This window comes from Oncorhynchus kisutch, linkage group LG18 (genome assembly GCF_002021735.2).
Source record: "Oncorhynchus kisutch isolate 150728-3 linkage group LG18, Okis_V2, whole genome shotgun sequence".
NCBI lineage: Eukaryota > Metazoa > Chordata > Actinopteri > Salmoniformes > Salmonidae > Oncorhynchus > Oncorhynchus kisutch.
Genome location: NC_034191.2, coordinates 4325456 through 4343376, shown reverse-complemented (window position 1 = coordinate 4343376; position 17921 = coordinate 4325456). Strand labels below are relative to the sequence as shown.

Sequence of the window (17921 nt, the reverse complement as noted above, 5' to 3'; positions counted from 1 at the left end):
TATATTACATTAGGTTTATGTATATATATATAATATATTACATTAGGTTTATGTATATATATTACATTAGGTTTATGTATATATATTACATTAGGTTTATGTATATATATATATATATACACACTGCTCAAAAAAATAAAGGGAACAACAAAATCACTCAAATTATCAATGGAAATTGAATTTATCAACCCATGGAGGTCTGGATTTGGAGTCACACTCAAAATTAAAGTGGAAAACCACACTACAGGCTGATCCAACTTTGATGTAATGTCCTTAAAACAAGTCAAAATGAGGCTCAGTAGTGTGTGTGGCCTCCACGTGCCTGTATGACCTCCCTACAACGCCTGGGCATGCTCCTGATGAGGTGGCGGATGGTCTCCTGAGGGATCTCCTCCCAGACCTGGACTAAAGCATCCGCCAACTCCTGGACAGTCTGTGGTGCAACGTGGCGTTGGTGGATGGAGCGAGACATGATGTCCCAGATGTGCTCAATTGGATTCAGGTCCGGGGAACGGGCGGGCCAGTCCATAGCATCAATGCCTTCCTCTTGCAGGAACTGCTGACACACTCCAGCCACATGAGGTCTAGCATTGTCTTGCATTAGGAGGAACCCAGGGCCAACCACACCAGCATATGGTCTCACAAAGGGTCTGAGGATCTCATCTCGGTAACTAATGGCAGTCAGGCTACCTCTTGTGAGCACATGGCGCCAGTGGCGAATTTGCCGATCTTGGTGTTCTCTGGCAAATGCCAAACGTCCTGCACGGTGTTGGGCTGTAAGCACAACCCCCACCTGTGGACGTCGGGCCCTCATACCACCCTCATGGAGTCTGTTTCTGACCATTTGAGCAGACACATGCACATTTGTGGCCTGCTGGAGGTCATTTTGCAGGGCTCTGGCAGTGCTCCTCCTTGCACAAAGGCAGAGGGAGCGGTCCTGCTGCTACTATCTATACTACTATATATATAATATATTACATTAGTTATATATATATGTATATATATGAGTTATATATATAATATATTACATTAGTTTTAGTTTTATATATAATATATTACATTAGTTGTGAAGATAACTGCTCTGTATCCCTCTCCATCGCACCTTCTTCATTTTTCTCTCGTCTCCGTGCCCCAAAACAGACCGGACATATAGGCGCACAATGTATTATGTATTATACTTCCAATTTCTACTACATCAAACAGTTCAGCCTTGATCTGATGTATTTTTAGAGTATTTTTTTTTTTTTGGGGGGGGGGTTAATCGCTCAGCATCCTCCATTATCTACATTCATTCCATTGCTGTTAACTGATGGAGCGGTGGACGGGGAGGGGGGGGGGGGCATTTAGTGGAATGTTTGGAAAGCTGGCCTGACCTGAGGAGAACCTGTAGGTAAATTATAGATGCTAGATGCTCCTCTAACTGTTCCATGTTATGTTATTGTGTTATGTTATTGTGTTATTGTGTTATGTTATTGTGTTATGGTGTTATGTTATTGTGTTGTGGTGTTATGTTATTGTGTTATGTTATTGTGTTGTTTTATTGTGTTGTGGTGTTATGTTATTGTGTTGTGGTGTTATGTTATTGTGTTGTGGTGTTATGTTATTGTGTTATTGTGTTGTGGTGTTGTGTTATTGTGTTATGGTGTTGTGTTATTGTGTTGTGGTGTTATGTTATTGTGTTGTGGTGTTATGTTATTGTGTTATTGTGTTGTGGTGTTGTGTTATTGTGTTATGGTGTTGTGTTATTGTGTTATTGTGTTATTGTGTTATTGTGTTATGGTGTTATGGTGTTGTGTTATTGTGTTATTGTGTTATTGTGTTATTGTGTTATGTTATTGTGTTATGGTGTTATGGTGTTATTGTGTTATTGTGTTATTGTGTTATTGTTTTATGGTGTTATGTTATTGTGTTATGGTGTTATGGTGTTATGTTATTGTGTTATTGTGTTATTGTGTTATTGTGTTGTGGTGTTATGGTGTTATGGTGTTATGTTATTGTGTTATTGTGTTATTGTGTTATTGTGTTGTGGTGTTATTGTGTTATGTTATTGTTTTATGGTGTTATGGTGTTATGGTGTTATGTTATTGTGTTATTGTGTTATTGTGTTATTGTGTTGTGGTGTTATTGTGTTATGTTATTGTTTTATGGTGTTATTGTGTTATGGTGTTATGGTGTTATGGTGTTATGTTATTGTGTTATTGTGTTATTGTGTTGTGGTGTTATTGTGTTATGTTATTGTTTTATGGTGTTATGGTGTTATGGTGTTATGGTGTTATGGTGTTATGGTGTTATTGTGTTATGTTATTGTTTTATGGTGTTATGTTATTGTGTTATTGTGTTATTGTGTTATTGTGTTATGTTATTGTTTTATGGTGTTATGTTATTGTGTTATTGTGTTATTGTGTTATGGTGTTATTGTGTTATTGTGTTGTGGTGTTATTGTGTTATGTTATTGTTTTATGGTGTTATTGTGTTATGGTGTTATTGTGTTATTGTGTTATGTTATTGTTTTATGGTGTTATGTTATTGTGTTATTGTGTTATTGTGTTATGGTGTTATTGTGTTATTGTGTTATGGTGTTATTGTGTTATGTTATTGTTTTATGGTGTTATGTTATGGTGTTATTGTGTTATTGTGTTATTGTTTTATGGTGTTATGTTATTGTTTTACAGTGGCTGGTCAAAGTATTCACCCAAAGTATTCATTGTTGCCTTACAACCTGGAATTAAAATATAAACCCCACAAAATCTATCATTTGATTTACACAACATGCCTACCACTTTAAAGATGCAAAATATGTTTTATTGTGTAACAAACAAGAAATGTAACAAACAAGACAAAAAAAACAGAAAACTTGAGTGTGCATAACTATTCACCTCCCTCAACACTTTGTAGAGCCAGCTTTTGCAGCAATTACAGCTGCAAGTCTCTTGGGGTATGTCTCTATAAGCTTGGCACATCTAGCCAGTGGGATTTTTGCCCATTCTTCAAGGCAAAACTGCTCCAGCTGCTTCAAGTTGGATGGGTTTCTCTGGTGAACAGCAATCTTTAAGTCATACCACAGATTCTCAATTGGATTGGAGGTCTGGGCTTTGACTAGGCAATTCCAAGACATTTAAATGTTTCCCCTTAAACCACTCTAAGGTTGCTTTAGCAGTATGCTTAGGGCCATTGTCCTGCTGGAAGGTGAACCTCCATCCCAGTCTCAAATCTCTGGATGAGTGAAACAGGTTTCCCTGAAGAATTTCCCTGTATTTAGCACCATCCATTATTTCTTCAATTTTGATCAGTCCCTGCAGATGAAAAACATCCCCACAGCATGATGCTTCCACCACCATAATTCACTGTGGGGATGGGGTTCTCGGGGTGAGGAGGGGTGTTGGGTTTGTGCCAGACATGGCGTTTTTCTTGATGGACAAAAATCTCAATTTTAGTCTCATCTGACAAGAGTACCTTCTTCCATATGTTTGGGGAGTCTCCCACAGGCCTTTTGGCAAACACCAAATGTGTTTGCATATTTTTTTCTTTAAGCAATGGCTTTTTTCTGGCCACTCTTCCCTAAAGCTCTGTGGAGTGTACGGCTTAAAGTGGTCCTATGGACAGATACTCCAATCTCCGCTGTGGAGCTTTGCAGCTCCTTCAGGGTTATCTTTGGTCTCTTTGTTGCCTCTCTGATTAATGCCCTCCTTGCCTGGTCCATGAGTTTTGGTGGGCAGCCCTCTCTTTGGCAGGTCTGTTGTGGTGCCATATTCTTTCCATTTATTGATAATGGATTTAAAGGTGCTCCGTGGGATGTTCAAAGTTTGGGCTAATTTTTTTTTATAACCCAACCCTGATCTGTACTTCTCCACAACTTTGTCCCTGACCTGTTTGGAGAGCTCCTTGGTCTTCATGCTGCCACTTGCTTGGTGGTGCCCCTTGCTGAGTGGTGTTGCAGACTCTGGGGCCTTTCAGAGCAGGTGTATATATATACTGAGATCATGTGACAGATCATGTGACACTTAGATGCACACAGGTGGACTTTATTTGGGATGGCAGGGTAGCCTAGTTGTTGGACTAGTAACCGGAAGGTTGCAAGTTCAAACCCCCGAGCTGACACGGTACAAATCTGTCGTTCTGCCCCTGAACAGACAGTTAACCCACTGTTCCTAGGCCGTCATTGAAAATAAGAATTTGTTCTTAACTGACTTGCCTGGTTAAATAAAGGTAAAATAAAATTGAATAAATAAATGTAACTAATTATGTGACTTCTGAAGGTAATTGGTTGCACCAGATCTTATTTAGGGGCTTCATAGCAAAGGGGGTGGAGTAATGTGACCGCACCACTTTATAATTTTTTTATTTATTTTTTAAACAAGTCATTTTTTTCATTTCACATCATCAATTTGGAATATTGTGTTTGTCCATTACATGAAATCCAAAATAAACATCCATTTAAATTACAGGTTGTAAAGCAACGAAATAGGAAAAACGCCAAGGGGGATGAATACTTTTGCAAGGCACTGTATGACTGTTGTGTCATGTCCCTCCCCCTTCTCTGCTGTTGCGTGATAGGTTCCAGTGTGCCCAGCTGCCCAATCAGGTCCTGGAGAGCATCAGCATCATCGACACACCGGGGATCCTGTCAGGAGCAAAGCAGAGGGTGAGCCGAGGTAAGAAGAGGTGGAGGTTGGGGGGAGTGGACAGGACAAGGAGGTTGGGGGGAGTGGACAGGACAAGGAGAAGAGGAGGTTGGGGGTCACAGACACACCTGGTCTGGTCCCTCATCTGTCACGGTCAGCTAAAAAAACTCCTCCCTCCTGACCTGGCTAACCGATGTGACCGACCTCCATGCACTGAGGCAAGGAGACAAGGATATAGGGTGACAAGGAGACAAGAATATAGGGAGACAAGGATATAGGGTGACAAGGAGACAAGGATATAGGGAGACAAGGATATAGGGAGACAAGGATATAGGGAGACAAGGATATAGGGAGACAAGGATATAGGGAGACAAGGATATAGGGAGACAAGGATATAGGGAGACAAGGATATAGGGAGACAAGGATATAGGGAGACAAGGATCTAGGGAGACAAGGATCTAGGGAGACAAGGATCTAGGGAGACAAGGATCTAGGGAGACAAGGATCTAGGGTGACAAGGATCTAGGGTGACAAGGATCTAGGGTGACAAGGATCTAGGGTGACAAGGATCTAGGGTGACAAGGATCTAGGGTGACAAGGATCTAGGGTGACAAGGATCTAGGGTGACAAGGATATACGGTGAAAAGGAGACAAGGACATAGGTGACAAGGAGATAAGGACAAGTGACAAGGATATAGGGTAGTGTGTGGGTGAAAACATGCTTTGGTGATGAAATTGAACTGCCTTATGTTATAGAAGAGATTTTACCAAGACAAATATGATTATTTATGTTCTGAATCATTAACATTCTCTCTGGGAAGTCGGATTTCGTAACCTTATTACATTCAATAATAAGCAGCGATCTCTGTTGACGCAGCTGTGCCACTTCTTGCCGCAACTTTTGAGGATTTTACATGTTGGGGTGGTCTTCTGCAAAGCTGTTTCCGCGGGTTGTGAAAACAAAATGAACATGACACAAGCCCAATTAAATGTTACAAGCCCCGTTGAAGTTTCTTGTTTTTCTGAGAAATCTTTGAAAAATAACAGGAATTTGAAAATATTAAAGACCTTAAACTAAAGATACTAAAATATGAAAATACTACGTCGTGTCTGAAAATCGATCTCACCTCTATATTGTTCTTTTTGTCCTCTGGATATGGACAGTGAGTCTGTCAGTTAGCCTTCATTCTCTCACAGCATCCAGCCTCGCTGACGCAACCCACTGGGCACAGACATCAGTTCAACGTCTGGTTTTGATTTACATTTGGTTGAGTTGTCAACTAACCAACTAACGTGAAATCAACAACAACATGTCACCATATCAATGGATTTAGGTTGAATTTGGGTAAATAAAAGACTAAATGCCTTTTACAATTATGACTTTTTGCAAATCTATTCAGTTTTCCACATTGATTCAACGTCATCATATTGATGTTTTTGGTTGAAATGAAGTGGAAACAATATTGATTCAATGTCATCACATTAATGTTTTTGGTTGAAATGAAGTGGATACAACGTTGATTCAACCAGTTTGGCCTCCATTGGATTGGCCTCCATTGATTTGGCCTCCATTGATTTGGCCTCCATTGATTTGGCCTCCATTGGTTTGGCCTCCATTGGTTTGGCCTCCATTGGATTGGCCTCCATTGGATTGGCCTCCATTGGATTGGCCTCCATTGGATTGGCCTCCATTGATTTGGCCTCCATTGGTTTGGCCTCCATTGATTTGGCCTCCATTGATTTGGCCTCCATTGGTTTGGCCTCCATTGGTTTGGCCTCCATTGGTTTGGCCTCCATTGATTTGGCCTCCATTGGTTTGGCCTCCATTGGTTTGGCCTCCATTGGTTTGGCCTCCATTGGTTTGGCCTCCATCCTACAAGGGTAAAAACTACAATAGGTTTTGAACAGATAATGACTGAGACATGAGGGTTGGAGAATTGGTTTTCTTAGAGGGGTATCTTAGAGGGGTATCTTAGAGGGGTATCTACACAATTAACCCAAATTGTCAAAAGATGCGTTTTTGATTGGACACCCCAAGGATACAGGGGGACGAGGATACAGGGGGATGAAGATACAGGGGGACGAAGATACAGGGGGGCGAGGATACAGGGGGGCGAGGATACAGGGGGATGAAGATACAGGGGGGCGAGGATACAGGGGGGCGAAGATACAGGGGGATGAGGATACAGGGGGGCGAGGATACAGGGGGGCGAGGATACAGGGGGACGAAGATACAGGGGGGCGAGGATACAGGGGGGCGAGGATACAGGGGGATGAAGATACAGGGGGGCGAAGATACAGGGGGATGAGGATACAGGGGGGCGAGGATACAGGGGGGCGAGGATACAGGGGGGCGAGGATACAGGGGGACGAGGGGCGGATAAGGGGACGAAGATACAGGGGGACGAAGATACAGGGGGGCGAGGATACAGGGGGGCGAGGATACAGGGGGATGAAGATACAGGGGGCGAGGATACAGGGGGGCGAAGATACAGGGGGATGAGGATACAGGGGGATGAAGATACAGGTGGGGCGAGGATACAGGTGGGGCGAGGATACAGGGGGATGAAGATACAGGGGGGCGAGGATACAGGGGGGCGAGGATACAGGGGGATGAAGATACAGGGGGCGAGGATACAGTGGTGACGAGGATACAGAGGGACCCTGGCGAGTTCTTTCAGATTCCTCCACCACGTCTTGTAAGGAACACACACAAAGATAAATACAGGACAGAGGTTTTGAGCGTGAAGCCTCGTGAATCTGTCTCTCACTCCTTAAATTCCCTCCCTTTCCATCCTAATACCGTGTCACTGTTCATGGGGCATGAGTAACTATAACAACATTAAGTATGATGACGGTGGAACAACAGAAGAGACGAAGCCTTGTGGAACATATGAGGGTAGGTCAATGCCTCCAGTGTTATGACCTTATTACATTCCAACCTATCAGTTAGGAGAGCTTTCTGCTCAAGGTCCTGTTGGAGTCACATCGTAACACATGTACGGCAGATACTGGAGAGGAAACTGTATCAGTTAGAGGAATGTGAGGAACGAAGTACTCATCAGAGAAAGAGAGAGAGAAGAGAGAGGACCGATTTAGAGAGAGAGAAGAGAAAAGAGAGGACCGATCAGAGAGAGAGAAGAGGACTCATCAGAGAAAGAGACAGAAGAGAGTGGAAAGAGAGATGTGAAGGATCTGTGTTGCCCTTTTCCCCTCCCCTCTCCTCTCCTCTGTGTGTGTGTGTGTGTGTATGTGCTCTAAAACCAACTATATGGGAGTGCTTCAACATGTCTTTATGGACTTTTATTTATCCTGTTTTTTCTCATTGAGATAACATCTCTTTTCCAAGAGAGACCTGTTAAGCATGTGTTTTGTGCTCATGTGTTTTGTGCTCAGCGTGTTGCAAATCTAGAAATGTGACACCCTCATCTCCTTTTCACTATTAATACTCTGACAGACCCCTCGTGTCCCGTCTCTCCCCTGACCTCTGACCCCTAACCCTCTCTCAGGCTATGACTTCCCAGCGGTGCTACGTTGGTTTGCGGAGCGCGTTGACCGCATCATCCTCCTGTTCGACGCCCACAAGTTGGAGATCAGTGATGAGTTCTCCGAGGCCATCGGAGCGCTGCGGGGTAACGAGGACAAACTGCGCGTCGTCCTGAACAAGGCTGACATGGTGGGAACACAGCAGCTGATGAGGATCTACGGTGCTCTCATGTGGTCTCTGGGCAAGGTGAGAGGAGACCTTTACTCATCGCCAAGGGAAATGTTGTCATACTACAGCTAGTGAAACAACAAACAATTACTAGAAAATAAATATTATTGTGGGGGGGGTGATATGCATTGGTTGAAGCTCATTGGTAAATTCAAATCTCCCTACCATCATATATAATCTGCCACCAATGTAGATGAAAAGTTCCAAGAGATACACAACACACTCCTCGCCTCTCGTCATGAGCCGTAGTTAACGAGAACCACACAGATTTTTATCAGGGTCTTTAGCATTAGGAAAAACATATAATTTCTTGCCCCAGCCTAGCTCAATGTCTTGGCGGTTCGATAAGAACCGTTACTACAGCGACCATAAAACGACTATTAGACTTGCCACCTTTCGGACTGAATAAGTTTGTAGGGGCAACAGTTTTCGTTACATTTGTAATTTATCGCTTTCACATGATAATTTCTGTCCGTCAAGAACCAACGATGTGCTACCTTTTTTGTAGCTGAATCTGAGTTCTAAAACCGGACCAAAGGTTGCGCAGCAACAGCGCTAGAAGCTAGCTAACACCAGTCAGATTAGAGGCAAGCTACAAGCAAAAGGAACTAGCTATATTTTGCTATGGAAGGTTTTTCACATGGCTGAAGTCACCGGAAGATAAACTGTTGGCCTTGACACTTGGGTTAGGGTTAGGGTTAGGGTTAGGGTTAGGGTCATCACAAACAAAGAAGATCGCGAACGTCCTTGGCTGCTATAGCCAGTTAGCTAGCCAACTAACATTAGCCCGTAATGTTAGCTAACGAGCGTTAGTCGTAATGTTAGCTAACTAGCGTTAGCCCATAATGTTAGCTAACTACCGTTAGCCCGTAATGTTAGCTAACTAGCGTTAGCCCGTAATGTTAGCTAACGAGCGTTAGCCGTAATGTTAGCTAACTAGCGTTAGCCCGTAATGTTAGCTAACGAGCGTTAGTCGTAATGTTAGCTAACTAGCGTTAGCCCGTAATGTTAGCTAACTAGCGTTAGCCCGTAATGTTAGCTAACTAACGTTAGCCACGTAATGTTAGCTAACTAACGTTAGCCCCGTAATGTTTTTATTTTATTTTTTTATTTTACCTTTATTTAACCAGGTAGGCTAGTTGAGAACACCTTTATTTAACCAGGTAGGCTAGTTGAGAACACCTTTATTTAACCAGGTAGGCTAGTTGAGAACACCTTTATTTAACCAGGTAGGCTAGTTGAGAACAAGTTCTCATTTACAATTGCGACCTGGCCAAGATAAAGCAAAGCAGTTCGACAGATAAAACGACACAGAGTTACACATGGAATAAAAACAAACATACAGTCAATAATGCAGTATAAACAAGTCTATATACAATGTGAGCAAATGAGGTGAGAAGGGAGGTAAAGGCAAAAAAGGCCATGATGGCAAAGTAAATACAATATAGCAAGTAAAATATTGGAATGGTAGTTTTGCAATGGAAGAATGTGCAAAGTAGAAATAAAAAAATAATGGGGTGCAAAGGAGCAAAATAAATAAATAAATAAAAATTAAATACAGTTGGGAAAGAGGTAGTTGTTTGGGCTAAATTATAGGTGGGCTATGTACAGGTGCAGTAATCTGTGAGCTGCTCTGACAGTTGGTGCTTAAAGCTAGTGAGGGAGATAAGTGTTTCCAGTTTCAGAGATTTTTGTAGTTCGTTCCAGTCATTGGCAGCAGAGAACTGGAAGGAGAGGCGGCCAAAGAAAGAATTGGTTTTGGGGGTGACTAGAGAGATATACCTGCTGGAGCGTGTGCTACAGGTGGGAGATGCTATGGTGACCAGCGAGCTGAGATAAGGGGGGACTTTACCTAGCAGGGTCTTGTAGATGACATGGAGCCAGTGGGTTTGGCGACGAGTATGAAGCGAGGGCCAGCCAACGAGAGCGTACAGGTCGCAATGGTGGGTAGTATATGGGGATTTGGTGATAAAACGGATTGCACTGTGATAGACTGCATCCAATTTGTTGAGTAGGGTATTGGAGGCTATTTTGTAAATGACATCGCCAAAGTCGAGGATTGGTAGGATGGTCAGTTTTACAAGGGTATGTTTGGCAGCATGAGTGAAGGATGCTTTGTTGCGAAATAGGAAGCCAATTCTAGATTTAACTTTGGATTGGAGATGTTTGATATGGGTCTGGAAGGAGAGTTTACAGTCTAACCAGACACCTAAGTATTTGTAGTTGTCCACGTATTCTAAGTCAGAGCCGTCCAGAGTAGTGATGTTGGACAGGCGGGTAGGTGCAGGTAGCGATCGGTTGAAGAGCATGCATTTAGTTTTACTTGTATTTAAGAGCAATTGGAGGCCACGGAAGGAGAGTTGTATGGCATTGAAGCTTGCCTGGAGGGTTGTTAACACAGTGTCCAAAGAAGGGCCGGAAGTATACAGAATGGTGTCGTCTGCGTAGAGGTGGATCAGGGACTCACCAGCAGCAAGAGCGACCTCATTGATGTATACAGAGAAGAGAGTCGGTCCAAGAATTGAACCCTGTGGCACCCCCATAGAGACTGCCAGAGGTCCGGACAGCAGACCCTCCGATTTGACACACTGAACTCTATCAGAGAAGTAGTTGGTGAACCAGGCGAGGCAATCATTTGAGAAACCAAGGCTGTCGAGTCTGCCGATGAGGATATGGTGATTGACAGAGTCGAAAGCCTTGGCCAGATCAATGAATACGGCTGCACAGTAATGTTTCTTATCGATGGCGGTTAAGATATCGTTTAGGACCTTGAGCGTGGCTGAGGTGCACCCATGACCAGCTCTGAAACCAGATTGCATAGCAGAGAAGGTATGGTGAGATTCGAAATGGTCGGTAATCTGTTTGTTGACTTGGCTTTCGAAGACCTTAGAAAGGCACGGTAGGATAGATATAGGTCTGTAGCAGTTTGGGTCAAGAGTGTCCCCCCCTTTGAAGAGGGGGATGACCGCAGCTGCTTTCCAATCTTTGGGAATCTCAGACGACACGAAAGAGAGGTTGAACAGGCTAGTAATAGGGGTGGCAACAATTTCGGCAGATAATTTTAGAAAGAAAGGGTCCAGATTGTCTAGCCCGGCTGATTTGTAGGGGTCCAGATTTTGCAGCTCTTTCAGAACATCAGCTGAATGGATTTGGGAGAAGGAGAAATGGGGAAGGCTTGGGCGAGTTGCTGTTGGGGGTGCAGTGCTGTTGTCCGGGGTAGGAGTAGCCAGGTGGAAAGCATGGCCAGCCGTAGAAAAATGCTTATTGAAATTCTCAATTATGGTGGATTTATCAGTGGTGACAGTGTTTCCTATCTTCAGTGCAGTGGGCAGCTGGGAGGAGGTGTTCTTATTCTCCATGGACTTTACAGTGTCCCAGAACTTTTTTGAGTTAGTGTTGCAGGAAGCAAATTTCTGCTTGAAAAAGCTAGCCTTGGCTTTTCTAACTGCATGTTAGCTAACTAACGTTAGCCTGTAAAGCAGTTAGGCGTGTTGATTGATATTATTGATATGATTAACAGGTGTTCAACACTCCAGAGGTCTTGAGGGTGTATATCGGGTCGTTCTGGTCCGAGCCGCTGCTGGTTCCTGATAACCGTCGTCTGTTTGAGCTGGAAGAGGAAGATCTGTTTAGTGACATCCAGAACCTTCCTCATAACGCAGCCCTCAGGAAACTCAACGACCTGGTGAAGAGGGCACGACTGGTCAGGGTAGGTTCTCTCTCTCTCTCTAGAATTGTTTAAAAAACTGTTTTATTTCATCTTTATTTTGACAGGAAGTCATGTTGAGACCAAGGTCTTTTTTTTTTCTTTTTTTTTACAGCTGAGCCCTGTAATTACCAAACTAGAAAACAAATGGTATATCTATCTGGATCTCTCTTTCTCTATGTCTCTCGCTTAGCAAAGTCGCTCACTCATCCCTTTCTGTTGAAGTAGATGGTATGATATAATCAACTCAGTAACACACGTCCTGTCTAGGAGACCGCGTTACTGAGGAATAAGGTGTTTTACTAGGTTCATAGAAGAAAATGAGGAGAGAGTGGCATTGCTGAAGTTAATATTTTCCACCCTCCCCCCTAATTCTCTCGCTCTACCCTTCGCTCTCTTTCTTTCTCTCCCCCCCTCTCTCTCCCTCCCCCACATCCCTCTCCCTCCCCCACATCCCTCTCCACCCTGAACCCTCTCTCTCCCTCTCACTCCCTCCCCCAACCCTCTCTCTCTCTCCCTGCCCCAACTCTCTCTCTCCTTCCCCCCACATCTCTCTCCCCTACCCCCCCTCTCTCTCCCTCCCCCACATCCCTCTCAACCCTCTCTCTCCCTCCCCCACATCCCTCTCCCCCCTCAACCCTCTCTCTCCCTCCCCCACATCCCTCTCCCCCCTCAACCCTCTCTCCCTCTCACACTCCCTCCCCCAACCCTCTCTCTCTCTCCCTGCCCCAACCCTCTCTCTCCTTCCCCCCCTCTCTCTCCCTCCCCCTCATCCCTCTCAACCCTCTCTATCCCTCCCCCACATCCCTCTCAACCCTCTCTCTCCCTCCCCCACATCCCTCTCCCCCCTCAACCCTCTCTCTCCCTCCCCCACATCCCTCTCCCCCCTCAACCCTCTCTCTCTCTCCCTGCCCCAACCCTCTCTCTCCTTCCCCCCACATCTCTCTCTCCCTCCCCCACATCCCTCTCAACCCTCTCTCTCCCTCCCCCCTCAACCCTCTCTCTCACACTCCCTCCCCCAACCCTCTCTCTCCCTCTCTCTCCCTGCCCCAACCCTCTCTCTCCTTCCCCCCACATCTCTCTCTCTCTCCCCCCCTCATCTCTCTCCTTCCAGGTGCATGCCCACATCATCAGCTATCTAAAGAAGGAAATGCCAACCTTCAGGAAGGACAAAATGAAGAAGAACCTGATCTACCAGCTTCCTGTCATCTTCTCCAAGATCCAGCTGCAGCACCATATCTCTGCTGGGGACTTCCCTGACTGCGCCAAGATGCAGGTCTGTTTAGCTTGTTTCTATTCTGGTTTGAATGTCCGACGCTGAAGTCTGGTAGTTCATCCTTCTGAAATATTTGCCAGATGATCGGCTAACTAGTGTGCTGTGGTCTCTGTTTCCCATCCAGGAGCAACTGTTGATCCATGACTTCACGAAGTTCAAGCCCCTGAAGCCGTCCCTGATGGCCGCTCTGGACGAGCTGCTGGCGTCCGACATCGCCAAGCTCATGCCCCTGCTACGCCAGGAGGAGATTGACGCGGGGGTGCAACCAGGGGTGCAGGGGGGGGCCTTCCTGGGAACCCGTGCCGGGCCCTTCATGGAGAACGACCCATTTGGAGAGGTGGAGAATGGGGGGGAGGAAGGCGAGGAAGAGGGCGAGATGGCCTGGGTCGTGACCAAGGACAAGCCCAAATACGACGAGATCTTCTACAACCTGGCGCCCAACGAGGGCAAGCTGAGTGGCACCAAGGCCAAGGACTGGATGGTGAGCACCCGGCTGCCAAACTCCGTCCTGGGGAGGATCTGGAAGCTGTCGGATGTGGACCGGGATGGCATGCTGGATGACGAGGAGTTTGCCCTGGCCAGCCACCTGATCGAGGTGAAGTTAGAGGGGCATGGTCTGCCCCCTGAACTGCCCGCCCGTCTGGTGCCCCCTTCCAAGCGCAGAATGAAAGGATCGGATATATAGAGACTATTACATCAACCCACCCTGTGGAGCTGACAGTATAGCCCTCTGACGGCTGACACACACGCTACTGCCCCCCCCCCCCCACGTTGTCCTCTTGTCTCCTTGTCTTTATGTCTGTCAGCCCCTGGGTGTATCTCGATAGTCTAAGGTAGCTTCCTCTGGTCTTTTCATCTCTGGTCTTCGAGAGGGAGACAGGAAGAAAAGGTTTGACAGAGGCGCGGAGATGAGACTCAAACCTCCCTCCCGTTGTCATTTGTGGTCTGGAGTCCAGTGTGTCTCCAGTCTGGTTCCTTTCCCATAGTGCAGATGAATTAAAGGAAAGGAGGAAGGGGAGATACTTTACACTATTGAAATGCACCCCAATTTAGTCTTACTGGATCATGTGTTAAGCTGAGCTGAGGTCAAATAAAGGCTAGTGGCCCACACTGCTCTACTCTATTATACTATATTATACTCTACTGCTCTACTATATTATACTCTACTTCTCTACTCTATTATACTATATTATACTCTACTGCTCTACTATATTATACTCTACTTCTCTACTCTATTATACTATATTATACTCTACTGCTCTACTATATTATACTCTACTTCTCTACTCTATTATACTATATTATACTCTACTTCTCTACTCTATTATACTATATTATACTCTACTTCTCTACTCTATTATACTATATTATACTCTACTTCTCTACTCTATTATACTATTTTGTAATCTACTATACTCTCCTGTACTCTACTCTATTATATGCTACTGTACTATGCTGATCTACTCTACTACATTCTACTCTACTCTCCTTCACTCCACTCCACTCTACTCCACTACACTCTCCTACACTCCACTCTACTACACTCTACTACACTCCACTCCACTCTACTCCACTACACTCTCCTACACTCTACTCTACTACACTCTACTACACTCCTCTCCTTCACTCCACTCTACTACACTCTACTCTACTACACCCTACTCTGCTCCACTCTAATCTACTACATTCTACTCTACTCCACTACTCCACTCTACTATCATACTCCACTCTACTACACTCTACTCTACTACACTACTCCACTCTACACTACATTACACTACACTCTACTCTACTACACTATTACACTCTACTACACTACTACACTACACTCTACTACATTCTACTCTACTACATTCTACTCTACTACAATCTACTCTACTCCACTCTACTCTACTACACTCTACTCCATTCTACTCTACTACACTCTACTCTACTACACCCTACTCTGCTCCACTTTAATCTACTACATTCTACTCTACTCCACTACACTATCCTACTACACTCTATTACACAACACTATACCCCACTCTTCTACACTACTCCACTCCACTCTACACTACATTACACTACACTCTACTCTACTACACTACTACACTCTACTACACTACTACACTCTACTACACTACACTCTACTACATTCTACTCTACTACATTCTACTCTACTACATTCTACTCTACTACATTCTACTCTACTACATTCTACTCTACTACATCCTACTCTACTACATTCTACTCTACTAAATTCTACTCTACTCCACTCTACTCTACTACACTCTACTCCATTCTACTCTGCCACATTCTACTCTACTACATTCTACTCTACTACACTACTACACTCTACTCCACTCCATTCTACTCTACTAAATTATACTCTACCACGTTCTACTCTACTACAATCTACTCCACTCTACTCCGCTCTACTCCATTCTACTATACTCCACTCCACTCTACTAAATTCTACTCCACTCTACTACATTCTACTCCACTCTACTAAATTCTACTCTACTACACTCCACTCTACTAAATTCCACTCTACTACACTCCACTCTACTACATTCTACTCCACTACATTCTACTCTACTACACTCCACTAAATTCTACTCTACTACATTCTACTCTACTACACTCCACTCTACTAAATTCTACTCTACTCCACTCTACTCGACTACTCTATTCCACTCTACTCTGAACACTACTTTCTCCAAACTAGCAGAACTCCTTAACCACACATTCTCTTTCTAGAAGTCTTGCATGTGTATATGTTATATTCTCACACAGATGTTGTTATGTCAGAAACGACATTACATTATTATAAATCCTCACTATTTCACATCTACTGTTTAACTCAACATTCTTTGGATGACTGGGTCCACAGTGGCATCACTGACAGACAAGTCTACTGTTAATTACACACTGATACGATTACCGGTATACATGTATCTGACTTACTCCGTACTATATTTGACTTTTACATGGAGCTATTTAGCAGGGAGTGTTTAAACAAATATAAACAGACTACTCATTTACACACTAATATGAGTACACTAATCTACACATGTATTTGATAGACAGCTGGTGCTATTAGCAACAGTATGAAGCTTGTTTAGTCATCTCTCTGTCTGTCTGTAGGGGACTGGTCTAACCAGGGACATTACAGCATTTCTATACTATAGTTTTACAGTAACGTGCGATCGTTTTACAGTGACGTGCCATCGTTTTACAGTGACGTGCCATCGTTTTACAGTGACGTGCCATCGTTTTACAGTGACGTGCCATCGTTTTACAGTGACGTGCCATCGTTTTACAGTGACGTGCCATCGTTTTACAGTGACGTGCCATCGTTTTACAGTAACGTGCCATAGTTTTACAGTGACGTGCCATAGTTTTACAGTAACGTGCCATAGTTTTACAGTAACGTGCCATAGTTTTACAGTAACGTGCCATAGTTTTACAGTAACGTGCCATAGTTTTACAGTAACGTGCCATCGTTTTACAGTAACGTGCCATCGTTTTACAGTAACGTGCCATAGTTTTACAGTAACGTGCCATAGTTTTACAGTAACGTGCCATCGTTTTACAGTAACGTGCCATCGTTTTACAGTAACGTGCCATCGTTTTACAGTAACGTGCCATCGTTTTACAGTAACGTGCCACAGTTTTACAGTAACGTGCCATTGTTTTACAGTAACGTGCCATCGTTTTACAGTAACGTGCCATAGTTTTACTGTAACGTGCCATAGTTTTACAGTAACGTGCCATCGTTTTACAGTAACGTGCCATCGTTTTACAGTAACGTGCCATAGTTTTACAGTAACGTACCACAGTTTTACAGTAACTTGCCATTTTTCCTCGCATACTTTTTTTCTTTCTCTCATGGCAAAAAAGAATACATGTATTTTTTGATTCATTATATATATTTTTTCTGTTGATTTTTGTATGTACTGGACAAAGAACTGCCTTTGTTTGAAATGAATGTCACATGCTATGAGAACAGTGTTGTTCCCTAAAAAAGTTTGGTTTGTTGATCTATTTTACTGACTACTGTACACAGCTAGCTTCACCAACTGCTAACCATGTGTATTATTATCACTGCCTAATAAACGGTATGAACTGTGTTCCGATGACCTCCGATGACCTCTTGTTCAGAATGAAGAGGAGATGAAGTTGAATTCAACAGTGTTTAGAGAAAGGAAAGAGATCCAAGTCGATCTGTGGATTAAATAGTAGATAGACAACACTTTGACTAAGTGTGTAGCACGAGGCAAATATTTTTTTTCAATATCTGCCATGTGTGGAACAGTAGAATGTTAAGTGTTCCTTAAATATCCCATCTGGACACAAAACAGAATATGTATCTAGCCACATACAGAACACACCATATTTAGGCAACACAGTAAAAACTATATTTTATATTTCAAACAAGACATAGCAGTGGATGCAGGCTGATTCTCGTTTATAGCAACAGTATAATGTTCACTTGGTTCCTCAGTGACAGTCAGATAAACAGTGAGTCACAGTGCTCCAGGCCAAAACCCCATACCACCATTTTCCAGTGGTACACTCACTCATTCTCTCCCGTTCTCCCTTAAACACAAGCAGTTC

The 17921-nt window shown here is 43.8% G+C and overlaps 1 protein-coding gene across 1 annotated transcript in view; it reads left to right on the top strand.

The window, feature by feature from the left end:
- Nucleotides 1–17434, top strand: part of ehd2b (EH-domain containing 2b) — a 35406-nt gene extending 17972 nt beyond the window's left edge. The window contains exons 4-8 of the mRNA XM_031795328.1: nt 4555–4652; nt 8132–8355; nt 11858–12046; nt 13158–13319; nt 13444–17434. Coding sequence (XP_031651188.1) covers nt 4555–4652; nt 8132–8355; nt 11858–12046; nt 13158–13319; nt 13444–14004 — 1234 coding nt within the window. The 3' untranslated portion in view covers nt 14005–17434. The remainder of the gene's footprint in view (nt 1–4554; nt 4653–8131; nt 8356–11857; nt 12047–13157; nt 13320–13443) is intronic.
- The last annotated feature ends 487 nt before the right edge of the window (nt 17435–17921 follow it).